Source organism: Accipiter gentilis, chromosome 4 (assembly GCF_929443795.1).
Source record: "Accipiter gentilis chromosome 4, bAccGen1.1, whole genome shotgun sequence".
In the NCBI taxonomy this organism is placed as follows: domain Eukaryota; kingdom Metazoa; phylum Chordata; class Aves; order Accipitriformes; family Accipitridae; genus Astur; species Astur gentilis.
Window position 1 is genome coordinate 39,325,236 of NC_064883.1, and position 15,873 is coordinate 39,341,108.

Here is a 15,873-nt window from a genome sequence, read left to right on the forward strand (position 1 = left end):
GGTAAAATGCAAAAGGTTATTTGTACTAGTATGAGAGTGTCAAGCTGGACTCCAACTTTATCATCAGAAGGAAGACTTAAAAATATTTGAAGTGTTCTCAAGTATTGTGCTCTGCCCATGCCAGACTGCATCACCCACTTGAGACATTTCCAGTGAAGAGGGTTTTCTTGTTTGTTGTTTTTGTTTTGTTTTGTTTTCTGATTCTACCCTCACATTTCGCAGCAGCTCCCCATGAGCATCCACAAAACTGCTTCACCTCCTTCCTTTGCTGTCCTCCTGCCCCTTCCTCACCTCTTGTTCAAATATCCAACACTTATTTTTCAGTTTGGCTACCAACAGATAAACATTTCTTCTTCCAGTGAACTATTTTATGGCAGGAAAATGCTGTCTCTGCTTCTCCTTTTGGACAGGCTCCTCCACCTTTCCCACTCCTACCTTGTTGGGACGTGCTATCCCCAGTTGGGATTAGCAATGTAATGCTTTTTAGGTTTGTCAAACCAGCCTCAATGTCTCATTTAACACTGGCTGGTGGGAAATGCCTGTGAAACGAGCCTCCTGTTACCCTGTGCCATAGTCCCTCCTCATAACAAGCTCCAGGGCCAGTGGCCCAAAAGAAGACTGAATTCAGCTGCTGCCAAACCACAGCAGCAACCTAAGCTATCTATTTTACCCTTGGCAGAGTCTCACCGTGAAACAGTTTGGATCCATAATAAAAACAGAAGCAGCACTGAGCTCAGAGGTTTTGTATTTGCATGTAGGATACAGCTCTGAAACACCAGCAGGGGAAAAAACAACCCAAACCCAGTTTACCAGCAAATCAGGTAATTAGAAATCTCAAAAAGCATGAATAGAAGCTTTAGCATAGCAAATGACTTTGCATATTCTTAAGTTTTAAGCACAGAGACTCTCTCAATGGTGTTATTTGGAGTTGTTAAGTACATACCAATAACTGTGATTCATTTGTATACATTGTCTGTGCACATCCCAACCAAAAAATGTCTTTTTGTATGCATATACAAATATAAACACACAAATACACTCATGAATTTTATTTATAACTGAATGTAGGTATTACACATTCCCACTTCATACTACATAAAATACAATGTCATCATAATAACCCATATTTACTTGTGTCTTCCTAAATCAGAGAACCTTAACTATAGGATCTCAATGCTCATTACACCTTTTCTGTCTAGACATTTGCCTGGACAACAGCACTTCAGTATCTATAGTCGTAACAGTCATTACTGGATTTTATGGGTGATTTTCTTGATGCAGAAGTGGAAGTAGGGTTCAGAAGTCCCAAATGAGGTCTCTAGTGGAGCCCAGAATTGAAATCAGAGCTGCTAAATCTTCACCAGATATCATTCTGACCATCCTTATAAAGAAATCATTATTACAGGTGGTCTTGTAAAAGGAAAGACTTGTGACTTTAACTGTATTTAGGACTGTACAGGTATGTTTATGCTTCTCCCCATGTATCCATCTATATGGAATCCTGCTCTTCGAAAGAAGTGGCACCCATGGTCTCATCTATGCAGTGTGAGCCACTGACAGCTGCTTGAAGCCCCAGGATATGGGTTTAGGAATCTAGGCTTCTGTGCGCATTTTTGAAATTCTGGGACTGCACTTCGGTAAATGGAAGGCGACATTTCCATACCTAATAGGTAAGGGATGATATTTTTCACTGCAAGTAAGTGGTGCCTGATATGAGTGTGGTCCACAGACCATGCCCCAAACCATCTCAGGGATGAACTGCACTGTCCAAAGGTGTTAAATCTGAACACTAGCAAAAGTAATTTAAAAAATGATCCTTAATTAAGATTAACCTTAATTAATTTAATTACTTAATTACTCTGGCAGGATCACGTGCTACTTACACCGAAAACTTCAGGATGACATAAAATAAACTGAACACAGCATGACGATAAATAACCAAAAGGATAACATAGTGATCGTTTGTTTCAGTCATTTCCAAATGAACTCAGTGCAGTCCTGTATTTCTTGATTTATCACTGTCTCCAGTCTACCATACAGCAGGACTTTGGGATAAGAATTGTGTCAGGGAAGATGGCCCAGATCTGCTGAACTGCATGTCAGTTCACACGCTACAAGCTAGAATTTTCTGCCACACAACTTCCATCTCATTTTTCCACTTCACCGTCCTGTGCCCTTCCATTTCCTACGGTTTCATTTTTCCCTTGCCTTCATTCCCCTCCTCAGCTCTGTGCTTTCTGTCTTGCTGTCCCCCAGAATCACTCGCCCATACTCATCCAAGAAGGAGCCTCTTTTCTTCTCCTCTACGTCCCTCTGCAGGGGACCTTCTGCCTTCTCCTGTGTTTTGTAGCTCTTCACCCTTTCTGACACTGAATTCTCTTTTCTATGTCTTGTCTCTCATGTATCTTTTCGTATTCAGATCACAATCTTCTCAGAGCTGCAAAAGCGCATTATTTCTGCTCCATAAGTAGGCATGGAAATTTACAGGGCTGTATAAATATGTAATAATCAATAATCATAATGATACCACATTAAAATTCAAGCCTACAACCAGCAGCTACTGTAAGAGAAGTAATTTACAGAGGTTACATGCACAGAACTTTGCTGAAACTTGGTAAGGGGATTAACTTAAAGAATCCCTTATTGGGAAGTTACTAATGTGGGTAAGTGCTACCTGGCACATAGTTATCTGGAATATCTTTGTAAAGCTGAAACACTATGGTCTGATCTAAAAATCAATCCAGCTGAACGGGATGGGAGTCAGATGCCTAAGTATTGGTGCCTAATGCCATTTTAGATGGTCTAGGATAAGCCATCCAACCGGCAGCTGATGCTCCATGTGGACATGATCTTTAGGAATTCCTGTGTCCTAACCGACTGCTCTATTTAGATGTCTCTCATACCCTGGCACATCTAAAATGACCCTCCCCACCTATGTTTAGGCAACCAAGTTTCACCATTGTACCTTCAGCTCAGCAGCCCTGATCTTTAAATCGAACTGTGAAAGTCTAAAACAATCTACCTAAAAATGGCCTTGAACTCAGCATCACATCAAGCTAAAGAACAGGACGGATGATTCCTTTGATGTTAACTTTGCAGTCAGCTTGCAATCCCTTTCCCCTTGGAAGTGTAAAATTACAGAAGAAAAACAGAATGGAAGTGAGTTAAAGGTTATAAATACCTGGAGTCAGGAGTATAACAGAGGTGACAATCAGGGAGCAGATAACGAGAATAACAAGTAAGGCAATTGCAATTCCTTTCCAGTTTCTTTGTGGAGGATTACTTCCCACCAGCTCCTAGAAACATCAAAGGAAAAAGAACATTTAGAACAGGCACTTAGACAAGGAAACAAACAGCAGAATCCAAACAGCAACGTATTTCCACAGAACCGCACCATGCACCCTGCAACCACGGTGGGTGAAGCCTGTAAACCAGATACAATTCATGCTATTATAATACGTTGCTGTATTAACTGAATTCATTCCAAGTCGAGATTATGCAATGAATAAATGCAATGCACCCATAGGATGCTCGGTAGTGTAACCCACACTTCCCACCGCCTTCTCGCATACAGGCACCAGCCACCCACACCAGCGCTCATCCAAACTCACTTATCAAAAGCCAATTTCCTACCAACCCTCATTAAGTCTGGCAATAAAGAGCTTTACAGTAACTTTCAAGAGACTTTTATAATACGATGCCAGAGAATACAGGAAGATGATAAATAATTCACAGGGGCATGTACGGAAATAAAGATCAATAAGGATATCCCCATGGTGAATTTTTCCGCCTTCCCAGAAAACATCACATTCCCTCAGCCCACCTCGCATGCATTTCTAGGTTGGTAGGTCTAAGGACATGAAGACAGGATTCACATCTAACATACAGATTAAATTGAATCACATCCTTAAAACTTTAGAATAAAAGCTCCATCACTATTCACTGATTAGGTTTGACTTCACTGTGGTTGTACCATATGTTCTGTCTGCGACGTATACAGCACCCCTGCTCTCGAGACTGAGGTTTGTATGAAGTACTGTGTTCGCATCCACAAGATCTTAAATATTTATTGCACTTATCTCATGCTTTTTGATGGATTCCCCTTAGCACTGTGCATTAAATGTGATTTCATGCGCACATTGAAGCATCCCCAGGAACTGTATGAAATATCAGTGCACTTCACTTTCCTAGAAGACTGAATTCACTAAAGGGATCTGGCCTCACAGCCAGAACAACTCTGGATGCTCCTCCTCCTTGTTGACCTCACCAATTTAGATTTTTTTGCCTCATTGCCTTTGTCATGCGGGATGGTGGGTCTGAGACAGACCTGCTGGTATTTCTTTAAAAGATTCTTCTTTTTTTCTTTATTAATATTTTCAGGAAAACAGAAAGCTTTCTAATAGACTAAATTCTTGTGTAATTCAGAGAGTTTGTTTCACTTACTGTTAACATTTTCTTATACACAAAAGCATGACTGAACAGGGGAGTCAGGCAAACCTCACAGCTATGATTTCAGAAAGCACTGGAAAATATTTTTCAACTTTTTTCATATCAAGAATCCATTTCACAGAAAAAGGTAATGTTGAGACTCTCTTCCTACATGTTTGGGGATCTATCCATTACAAAGGTTATAAATCTGCAATGGAAAGCCAAGTTTGAGGCATTAAATGTCAGAGGTAGCATCTTTATTTCATTATTTATTCTAGTTCTGGAAAAGACATGATGGTTCTCTTCCTTCTGGCAAAGAGGGGTAGAGGTTAGCAGCCCCTCCCCTCTTTGCCTTCCCTCCTCATTTGCACTTCTCTTTCTATTTGAAATGAAAAATAAACAAAGGAACAAATTTATACTTTATTATTCTTACTGGAGAAAGGTTTGAAAAGTAGGTTAGGAGCCTTGAGAAATGCAATTTTGCCAACAAGAAAACAAAGGATATAAATACTCTCATTTTTATAGCATCTTCACCCTAAGCACAAATAAAAATATTAATTAATTTAGTCTTCTAACACCTTTTTTAGGAAACTGTTACGGTCCCCATTTTTCAGGTGACGCAAACAGGCTGAAAAGAGAGTCTGTGACTTTCCCAGGGTTGTACACAATAAATGTGAGAAATAAAGCCAGGAAAAGAATCCAGAGCTTCTTAGTAAGTGGCAGAAATATTCTTGCTTTCGCAGCAGGGCACAGTGGGACCTAGAGGGATGGCAGGAGAACTGGGGAGAAGCAGGTGAGAAATCACAGTGCTTCTACCCAGCCAAGCCCTAACAGTGTCTAAAGACAGAGGTAAGACACGGACAACATTACAGACCTGGTGGCAACAGTCACACTCCTGAAAATAATCTAAAAACCCTCTCTCCACCAAAAGGTCGGAAGTTTTAAAATTGAAAAAAAAAAAAAATAGCTCACGGACTTGAATTGGTCCTATGAACCCAGCTGTAGTTCAAAAGTTTAATAAAACCTTGAAGTGAGGTTTCCCCATCCATGAGTCCCAGCGTGATAAAAATCCACACGCATGCTTAAGCTTTCAGGGTATCAATACTTCCACCGAATCCATTATCACATCATAATCCCATTAATTCTTCAGTCATTCAATCAATATTTGAGCAAAATCACAACAAAAAAGACTGGGAATTTCTAGTGTATCAAGAGGAGGAAATCTATTAATAAACAAAACCTCAGTTTTAACACACTGCAAGGAAGCAGAAAGGAACGTTTTCACTTTCTTTTCAAAATTCCATCAGGAAATTTCCCCTGATAAAAAGAAAGAAGAGACAAATGGCATTTCAAAGAAAGGTAAACAGCTTTATTCAGCACAAGATTGGAAAGCAGCTTTTTTGTTCTTCTTGGTCATTTGAAGTCTTTTTCGATGGAATCACTTATAGTAAATCTGCTGCACACACATTGTACCATGCATAAGCTGGCACTGACATTTTAGATCTTTTCTATCTGTATTTCTGTTAATTCCAGAGGGATGTTGCTGTGTCACTGTGAGCAGCTTTTACTTCCAGGAGATTACAGCCTCACCACTGGTCCGTGATACCCCGTGCCCTTGGCAGCAAACTCCCACCCTTCGACAGGAGTTCCCGCGGGTGGACATCAGTTGCCTCTTCACATTGCTCAGGAAAGCCTCTGTGCTTGGGACCAAAGCTGGGAAGGTGTTTCATTAAGGCAGGTACAGATTCAAGCCCATAAATAGTGTTCCTCAAGTGGCACCTCAGAGGGTTTGCTACCAGCGCACAGCACAAAGCTATAATTTGCCTGTTCCTGAAAGATCCCGGCTTGCAGATGAAAACACAGACATCTAAACCAGCCAGCAAGCAGATACCCTTCATGAACCATGGCTGTTAATCCTAAAGATATCACTTAGGTTTTAATACTGAAATCTGAGCATATTACACAAATGGAAATAAACCAAGCACGCACAATTTCTGCTCTGATGAAATGATTCTACTGAAAACACATAAAAGGACGCTTTAAAACAAAGTCACCCCTCAGTAGGAGTCACCTGCTCTCTGCTTCTCATGAAGAACTAACACACCACCTGCATGACCTCTGCAAGCAAGCTAAAGCCCTTCAGCCTGGTTTTTCTCCTTTCTTCCTTTGCTGTTTGTTTTCCACCCCCTTCTTTCTCTTACATAAAACCTTAATTGTTTTTGGATTAGGGAAGTAAAACAGATGTTACCACAGGTTTTAACATAAGCACACTTCATTGATGCTGCATACTAAAAACTGTAAATGTTATCACTTTCATCTTCATTTATGATTGAAAAATAACGCTACCCACCTGTGAAGTTGACTTTGAAGCCATCAATCCAGACATCTACAGTATTTTAAGAGTCTAGAATACAGATCTGTGATGACATATTTTCCTGCCTGTGAAAGAATCACTGTACTGACATGTTATGGATGAAGGCTGGATGTGCTCCAATCCAAGATGCTGTCAACAAAATTATTTCTTGCATGTTTATTTGAAACCTGTCAAAAGTCTGCCAGCATGGTGGCCATATTACAATAATATAATAGCTTCTTAAAACAAAACCTCATCAAGCACAACTTCTTTTTTTTTTTTTTGAAATAGCCATAGCTATACTGCTAAATGAAAGAAGGACAATTTAGACATCACTTGTCAAGCATTGGTATTATTTTATAAAAGCTATACATCCTGGACCAAAATCTCTGAAGGGTCCTCTTAGTGTTTTTCAACGTGGATTTGCCACTTTTGTGCAATAACATCAAACCCTAGGTGTCTTATACTGGAATACATACATTCCAGATACATCTGCTGTACATGAGGGCTCTTGCTGAAGCAGGTGATGTTGGGTCATGGCTGCAGACAGGCGACTGAGCTCTCCTCTCAGTTATACCAGTGTAAATCAGAAAGAAAAGGAAAAGAAAAAAAAAAAAAGAAAACCCAAGGAATTAATGGTATGAAATAAAAGCAGGTGCAAGATGTTTTATTGCCTTCGGAGGTGGCAGGATGGGGTTTATAGCAGTGGTTTTGTATGGTTTCCATACTTGCCATTCTTACAAGCTCTGGTTCTTGCTTTTTTTTAATTTGTTTCTAAATTTTAGCTAAATAACCTGAAATACTACACTCGTAACAACAGTAGATCAAAAATCTTCTAGCAAGCTTGTTAACACACAGTCAATTGAAAAATACGTATTCTACCATCAACTCATCCTACCTCGCTCTGAATGAAAACTTTTGCCTGATGACATAACAGTGAGTGCAATGACTCTGGAAAGTCAGCTCACCAATTTCAGAACGTGGCACAGAATAAACACTTTGCTGAGGAATTAAGGTACGGGAACACTGTTGTCCCTGGCAAAAGCTCCCATGATGTTCAGTGGAAAAATAATCTTGCTGTTAATTAGTTCTTTATAATACAGAATCGCTGCAGATTATAACTGCTAAAAAGTACAATGAATAAGGTAAATAGTAGGTAACCCATACTGATAGATTATTAACCTTCTGTTGCAAAAAGAAATATTAATTGCAATGATAATGGCAGTAAACTAGATGCATTGCAGTGGTTACAGCAGGAGGTTTGCCGAGACCTCTGGTTATATTGCAGATCAATACTTCCTTACCGTCTCATTGCACTCCTCTGCCTACCTGGGCCCTCTGCCGCTCATCTGCCTTAAATTTAGGATGGAGGTTCTTGGTGGGCAGGAATCATTTTTGGTGCCCTGCCTGGCACAGTGGAAACTTCAATCACTGAAGAAATTAGGCAGTATCATAGCATGGATAAACAACAATGAGCAGGTAACTGCATCCTTCTCATCTCTGAATTCAAGCTGAGTTACTATTGCTTGGGGTTTTTTAAATTTATTTTCTTTCCTTTCCTTCTCCTCCCCACCGGCCTCCCTCCCCTCCTGCTGCTGCAGACCACCCTGAGCTGTCCTCCAGCTGAAGTGTGATGCTGAATAGCAATTGGTTTGCAGATGGACTCAGAGAGCCTAGGCCTGAGGCTACGGTAAACCCAGTCCTTCAGATGCCAAAGGTGACGCTTCAGAGTGAGAGGAATAAAAACCCGGTCTGTTTTTACAAATGAGGCATGGCATGTGCGCGGGCTTTCCTGCAAAGCCCCAGCTGAAAGATTCAGTAACATAAAACCATCCTGCCTGTTGCAGTGATGAAAGGCAACTACGTTATGTTTTTCTTCATCTTCTGTTGATAACAAATGCTTTTACTAATAGGGAGCAATGACTTAATAACAGTTAACATCTTTGCTGCCTACTCCCCGGCACCGTGAGAAAAATCTTTTACCCTGCACACAATGCAACCCACTATCCTGTCCTGCCTTTCTGGGAGGCTCTTTTTTGCATGCCCTAAAGCCAATCCTCTTGGCCCCGTAGCTACATCTCCTCTCACAATTTTCTGCAAAGCGCGCATACGCAAATGCTTTGAGGTTGGGCATTAACGGAGTGTTTGAGAGTGAGCGAGGGAAAGGCTGTATCCGTAACACTCAGCCCTCTGTAGAAATAAACCTTGCATGTTTTATGCTTTGATAGAGCTTTCAGTCTTACATGTTTCTATTACAAAGCCAGTAGGAGAAAACGATTGCCATCTGCACCTTACACCTAACTGTTAGCTTTAACAGATGATGGGTCTTCCACTGTTTCAGAGCAGAAGGCACCAGATCCTCAGCTAGCATTGACTGACACAGATCATTGGCTCCACTGGAGCAAAGCCGGTCTGTGTCAGCTAGAAACGAAACCCAGTGCTACTTCTAAATTTAAAAAAAAATCTGTAAAAAGATCTCGATACAGTAATATCTGGGATTCCTAGCTGTACTGTACTGCAGAAATGGATATTTAATAACTTCCCAACATTTTTATGAGCATTATGATGAAACAGTTTTGGATCCCTTCCAGGCCTAGCAGCACTAAAAGATTAATTTATCATCTCTGTATTTTGAACTGGCATCTCACATGACTTTTGTACTCAAGTATAGTAACCACCCTGCAACATCCTCCCACTCCTTCCAATGTATAAACAAGCAGTATTGTCATTTGAAGCATTCCGAAATTATTCCTAGTGCTGAATAGGACAGAGTAACTGCATGGAATTTCCAAAACAAATTAGAATTTGGGAACGTAGACTCTGGAATCCCGCCAGAGGCCTATTCTCAAGGTGACAAAAATTCAAGCTGCGAACACCAGCTGGACCTGTTGCACTAAGCGTGGCTCCAGCCAAGGGCACGGCCAGCTTCTGACTCACGCCCAGGAGAAAGGCGGCAATGTTGTACATGTGTACGACACACGACACATGTGATTAGAGATACTTTTAGCCAAGAATTGTGATGGTCTTGATTGAATGTCATCTTATTAATCTTCTTCACTTTCCCACCACCAGTTTGGTTCATTCATCTGCGGTAACCTAGAAGTTTTTATAGCACCTGGCGCAGTGGGACTGCGAATCCTCACGGGGGCCCTTACTTGCTACTGTAATTCAAGTCATAATTAAAGATCCATTCCCAATAGTGACAGATCCCATAAAATCAACAGCATTTCTTTGATTTTATTTCAGTGTTTGATATAAGCACACACATTCATCCACTAAAACAGAACCAAATCATCTCCTCGGGTGAAATATCTGCCATGACACCGGCAGAACTTGGCTTAGAATTTTTTTCCATAAGAGTGTGTTATCATCAGATCTGTGAAAAGGCTTGGCAAGCCCAAATGCCACAGATTATACCATCGAGCCCAGGACCCCTGTATGCCACAGCACTTGCTGAGCTCCATTTTTTCCACTATAATGCTCTGACAGACTGGCTCCCTTCAAACCGAGCCACAACACACACACAAGCCTCGAACAGTTCATACCCACGCAGACAGCACCTGCAAAAGGTGATGACGCCAAGGCACGCCGGGATGACATCTCTCTACTCTATTTCTTGAAGAATTAGGATCTAAAGAAATGGGAAAAGAAGCTTCTCTGCAATATTTGAGAGCTTGGCGAAACCACCTCTCAGCTTTGTCGTCTCCCCTAATTCCAACAAAATGCCATTCTGCTTACATTTGTAAAAAGGCAATTACAATTTTTAGTGAAACTATATTTCAGAAAAAAAGAAAATATCACTCAATTTATGGCTCTGAACACCAGGGAAGAATTTGTGATAAGAGAAGTAGCGAAGTGTTTAATCTCCCTGGGTAGAAATACAGATACCCAGCATTAGAAATTCTGTTTATTATTATATTTTACTAACTCCTAGGCATTTTTTTTTCTGTAATCTAGTTTCTAAATAATTTGTTTCTAAATGGTACAGGTAGGAAAACATGAGGTGAACAAAATCTAATTCCTAAATAATTTGTTTGGCAGTAACGTGAGAAAGAGCCGTGAAGACAGCCAAGTTTTAAGGTCGCCATGCTGCAGAGACAGTGCGAAGAGGAATATGAAAACGGTGTGTACAGCAGGGAGGAAGAAAACGGGTTTATCAATTTCATTTTGCACTCCCCTGAGGTGTCCATCAAACTCAGGATGCAGAAATTGCACTGCGTGCTAAGAAAGTAAAAATTACCTCACCGGGTTACTTGCAAAACCTTCTGCGATACAGTAATTATTATATGAATTCATGTGTGAATTAAAGCAGCTGGGGGCTAGGGGAGGGTCGGTCCTCCTTTGGTCGACATACGTAACTCTCATTAACACGCAGCAAAGCTTCACGCATGTATGGGGAAATAAACAGAAAGAGACAAGCACTCTCAGTATACTCTACCACGCCAAACATCATCTATCATTATATTCTGAAATATATCAACTGCTTTTTCTTCAAAATATGTTTCCTTCATCATCACTTCTTACAGAAGGATGGTGGATTGGGGATTTCAGATGAGGTCCCTGGCTGGCATGAGGGCTGCAAGGGGATGGCTTCTGAAGGTCCTGCAGCCATGGAGCAGCTGGGAAAATCCATGGTCAGAGATGGGATTGATGCCTGAGTCCTGGAGTGACATGGGGAGGTGAAGGACGTGGACAGACCAAGGGGCAAGAAGATGGCGTTGGATGGCACTGCAGGGAGAAGGAGGCTGCAGTGACAATTCAGAGCTTTTTTTGGGGAAAAAAATAAAATTGATCAGAGCCCGTAATAATGGGATTTCAAAAGTAATGAAAATTACCTGAACCTCCATGATGAGACACAACTTAAAATGCTTTTACAAAGAAAAATGTCCAAACTAACAAGCATGTGATGATAAAATCTGTTTTGTTGTGCTCACTAAAACAGTCTCCAAATTTAGTAAGGAACCAGCAAAAATCACATATTTCTGTCCTCCGTGGGACTCGAGTGATGTGTGTTTTACATAAAAGTTGAGTTAAGAAGGGGAAAAAAAAATAAAATCCCTCCAATAAGCCAATAGGATCTCACTAAAGAGAAAAGTTCCTCCCCATTTCAAGCCAGAACCTGCCCTTACTGAGGTCAATAACAACATTTATAACAGCGTGCCTGAGTCCTTCAATCGTCTCCATATATCATAATTAATCAGATTATGGTGCTGGATTTCTCAAGCATCTGAGTATCCTATTAAAATCAAAGTGTGGTGTAGGAGGTATTTAAAATGCAAAGTCCAGAGTTATTCTGGATGCTAAAATTCACAGATTATTTTTATACATCTTTTACACAACTTTTATTTCAAGCAACAGTTATTTACTGTTTTGAAAAATACAAATTCTTTGATGTATGGATGTTTCAAAGACAGCAATTGCATTATTCATCATTGTAGCAATATTTATATTAAGATGCTACTTATCATATAATTTTACCTTGAAGAGAATCTTAACTTTCTGTTGGTTCTAGGATCAAGTCATATTTGATGTGTGGGGTCTCTAATGCTTTTGCCAAATGTAGAATGTAGCCAAGATTTTAATTAAAATTATAGAAGGAATATTCTTCTCTGATACAAATTTTAACAAAGTTGAGCAATAGAAAAACAATGTGTAAGTGTGGGCTGTATTTTACACACTGCTTTTAAATGAAAACACATTAGCAGTACTTGGAGTAGGATGCAGTACGAAGGCTTCTCTCTCCCAGTTAAGTCCCCTTCTCCCCAGCCTGTACAGCCAAGATCTTTTTGCTTAGTCTCTCTCCCCTTCTTCTCTCCTGAATCTTTCATTCCTGGTTTCATAAATTGTAGGGTTTAGGGATTAATCCGTGCGGGGCCCGGACAATGGAACACCAACGTGATGATTAAAGTCACCCGTTTATTGAGCTTAGCTGATCATTTTTATACAATTCTCCAAGTTGTTTAGAAACTTTGATTGGCTACTACATGCAAGCATTTGGTGTCCACGTGCACAAGCCTAAGCGGTGATTGGTTACATCGGTACTGTCCACACGCACAAACGCAAGACATAATTGGTTGTGTTAATTAAAACATGCAAGACTTCTCTTAGTCCAATTGGTCAAGATAAGCCCCTGAATTGAGGTTGTTTGTGCCAAGTTCCCTTTATCGTGGAATGTGCACCTGTGTTTTTCTAATTGGGATCTTTCTTTTTTTGTCTTCTTGTTTATTCTGTTCAAGGCTTCTAAAGGCGCCTGGAACGGTCTTGTGACCATGAGCTATTTTCAGGCCTAATAACTAAGTTCCATATAACTGAACCCTACAATAAGTAAATACAAACCAGTAAATAAAGGAAACGAAAATCTGTTCTCTTGCACCAAGGGCTATTGGCAGAGCACACCTCTCACCCACAACAGCCAAACCCTCTTACACTGCAGCGCAGCATGTCCGTATCACGACTTCTTCACCAAAACAGTTCCTGGGCTGCTCTGGACCCCAGGTTTTGCTGCAGCATTCCTGGCACAGTCCTGCTAGTAATGGGCCAAAACCATGCCTGGGAGCGTGCTAACAAACCACACTAGTGATCACCTTTGCTTGGTCCCCTGCACCCCTCCAGGTTACTTCACCGTATAAATGCAGCCCTAAACTCTACCTGAATCCCAAATCCTAAACCTAAGCTATAGTCCCCAACTCACCCCCAGTTCTGCAACTCTTCAGGAAAATCATTTGCTTGAGCTCATACCATTACTCACGCAGAAGTAAGGAGCAAGGGAGACAACAGCGAAAGGATGGCGCTCTCTTCCATTTTTATAATGTTAACTATTTCTTTCCAGCTAGCAGCAACTTGTGCTTCCTTCTGTGAGCACTCCTTGGATAATGAGGCAGGGAGCAGAGACCACAGGCTGCGAGACTGTCTTCGAAATAGCTGGGAGACATCTCAGTTCTCCTAATGGGATTTGCTCGGGTTTTTCCTCGGATATTCTTGAAGCAGAAACCACTTCATGGATATCCCGATTTGACGTTCATGAAGTTTAAAAAACAAAAGTCTTAATTCCCCCTGGCCCTTGTCCAGCTCTAGCTTAGGGAAACTGTAGTTTGAAGAATTACAGCTCTTTGAAGGGTGCTTGGGCTTTTGGCATGAGGTGCCAGCGGGCTGGCTCAGCACCGAGTGCTGCTGTCAGGCAAAGTGACTCCAAGGTCTCCAAAGGTTTATGAGTCTTATGCTTGGTCTGTTTTAATTGATTTCTATTTTTACTAGGCTTCTCACAGCACATTACAAAGAGCTTTGTAAAGTCATTTATTTACACTTTCAAAACTTTCTGGGTGGCAGTAAACACAACCAACAAACAGTAAGTCATTTTTCCTCAGGAAAGCAAGATACCAACTTTCTTTCCCATACTGAGCTGTGTTAACTGTGGCACAACACCACAGGAGCATGACTCCTTGTATCGAAAGAACACTTCTCTTGCTCAGTTTTTGGTTGAAAGAAATATCTTTAATTCAATACAATCCTGAGGCTCAATGAGTGAATTACAGACTGGAACTGAGACATCCATGTTCCCACTCAAAAAAAAAAAAAAAGGCAAAACTGACTGACATACGGATTGCAAATTTTTCTCCTAGATCTTTCATGAGGGTCACTGCCACCCAGCAGCAAAACCACTGCATTATCACGATCATTTTTAATCTCCCTGCACAATTCATGTTAGCATCTTAACAGCACTGACAAAACCACCTCTTCTCCTGAATCATGCTGCTGGTTTATCCGTCTGCTTTTCACTGGCTTCAAGTCATAATGATTCTGCTGTAACCAAAATCCTTCCTTTAATTTTGTGACTCTCTCACTTCTGACGTTAAAAGTGAGAGAGTGTGGTTTAGAAAGGACCCTTTTGTATTTGAAACTGTAAGGATATCATATTGATTTAAACATGCTTTAGGCTTTGAAAAGAGAAAAATCACCCAAGCAGACACAATGACTTGTGTGTGGCAGTTTTATTGCATCCCATGAAAAAATGCTCCAGAGATGGGAAGGAAAAAGGCAAGTGTCCAGGAAAGAAGTTTCTTTTCTGCACCTCCTCAACTTGTTATTCTCTCAAGAAGCAGGGTTTGGCTTCTGGAATTAAGGGGGTCTAAACAGATCCAGCAGGCAGAGCGCTATGTCCACATTTCTCTACAGTGGTCAGCAGAGCTTAAGATCAGCTCCTGATCTAAACATATCTAAAAAAGTCCTCTATCTTCATCCCCCTGTCCATCTTACTTTGCAAGACTTAAAGCCACACCAAACTCATGTGCTGCTGCAACAAACCTTCCACTATAGACTTCCCTACCAAGTACCCCACCTAGCCCTCTCATGTGATGCTGCAACTACCACATTGCACCATGCACAGACCTCCCAGAGGTGTTCAGATCCTCAGTTCCACGTGGCTTCACTGGGATTCAGGCACAGAAACACTCCTGAGGACCTGGGCCCTGGTGCCTCTCTTCTCTCTATCTAAATTCAAAGATAAAACTCTTCCATAAGTAATAAAAGAGTTCAGAAGTGATCAGATATGTAGCAGTGGGAGAAGGAAAATGATTGGGGCTGCAGCACCAGTATTTTTAAAGAGAGAGAAGAGCATTAGCACAGCCAGGATTTCATTTACCGTGTGAAAAATTTGTCCAGAGCAGAATGGGAACTCTACCAATTAATATAAACTACAGATGCCTCCCTCCAATAAGCAGAGTTACAGGGATCATTTTTCTTTGACACACACCATAAGGGAGTGAACAGGTTAATGTAGTGTATGTGACTGCATTTTTAAAAATCAATTTAAGGGAATTTTCTCTGCTGTAAATTAGGCTCTGGCACTAGGGAAAACCATCAAACTCAAATTAAAAAAAGGAACAAAAGAATTTAATTTAAAATTGTATTGTGATTGTATTGCTCCTTGGTGCACACACAGAAATCAACAACAGGCATTTCATTTTTACCTTCTTTGATTACAAAAAGGCTATTATCAGTGAAAGATAAAGTTGAATCATAATTAGAAGCAGGACTTTCCCTCCTACCAGCCTGCACAGCTCAACATTTTCTGTAACGCAATATAAAGTAATTTT

At 40.8% G+C, this 15,873-nt stretch overlaps 1 protein-coding gene across 6 annotated transcripts in view; it reads right to left on the minus strand.

Annotated features, from left to right (window-relative positions):
- The window catches only part of DPP6 (dipeptidyl peptidase like 6), a 575,931-nt gene that overhangs the window by 177,225 nt on the left and 382,833 nt on the right, over window positions 1–15,873 (minus strand). For all 6 annotated transcript variants that reach the window (XM_049798774.1, XM_049798776.1, XM_049798778.1 and 3 more), the window contains exon 2: window positions 3,182–3,296. In XM_049798774.1, the coding sequence (XP_049654731.1) occupies window positions 3,182–3,296 (115 nt within the window). The remainder of the gene's footprint in view (window positions 1–3,181; window positions 3,297–15,873) is intronic.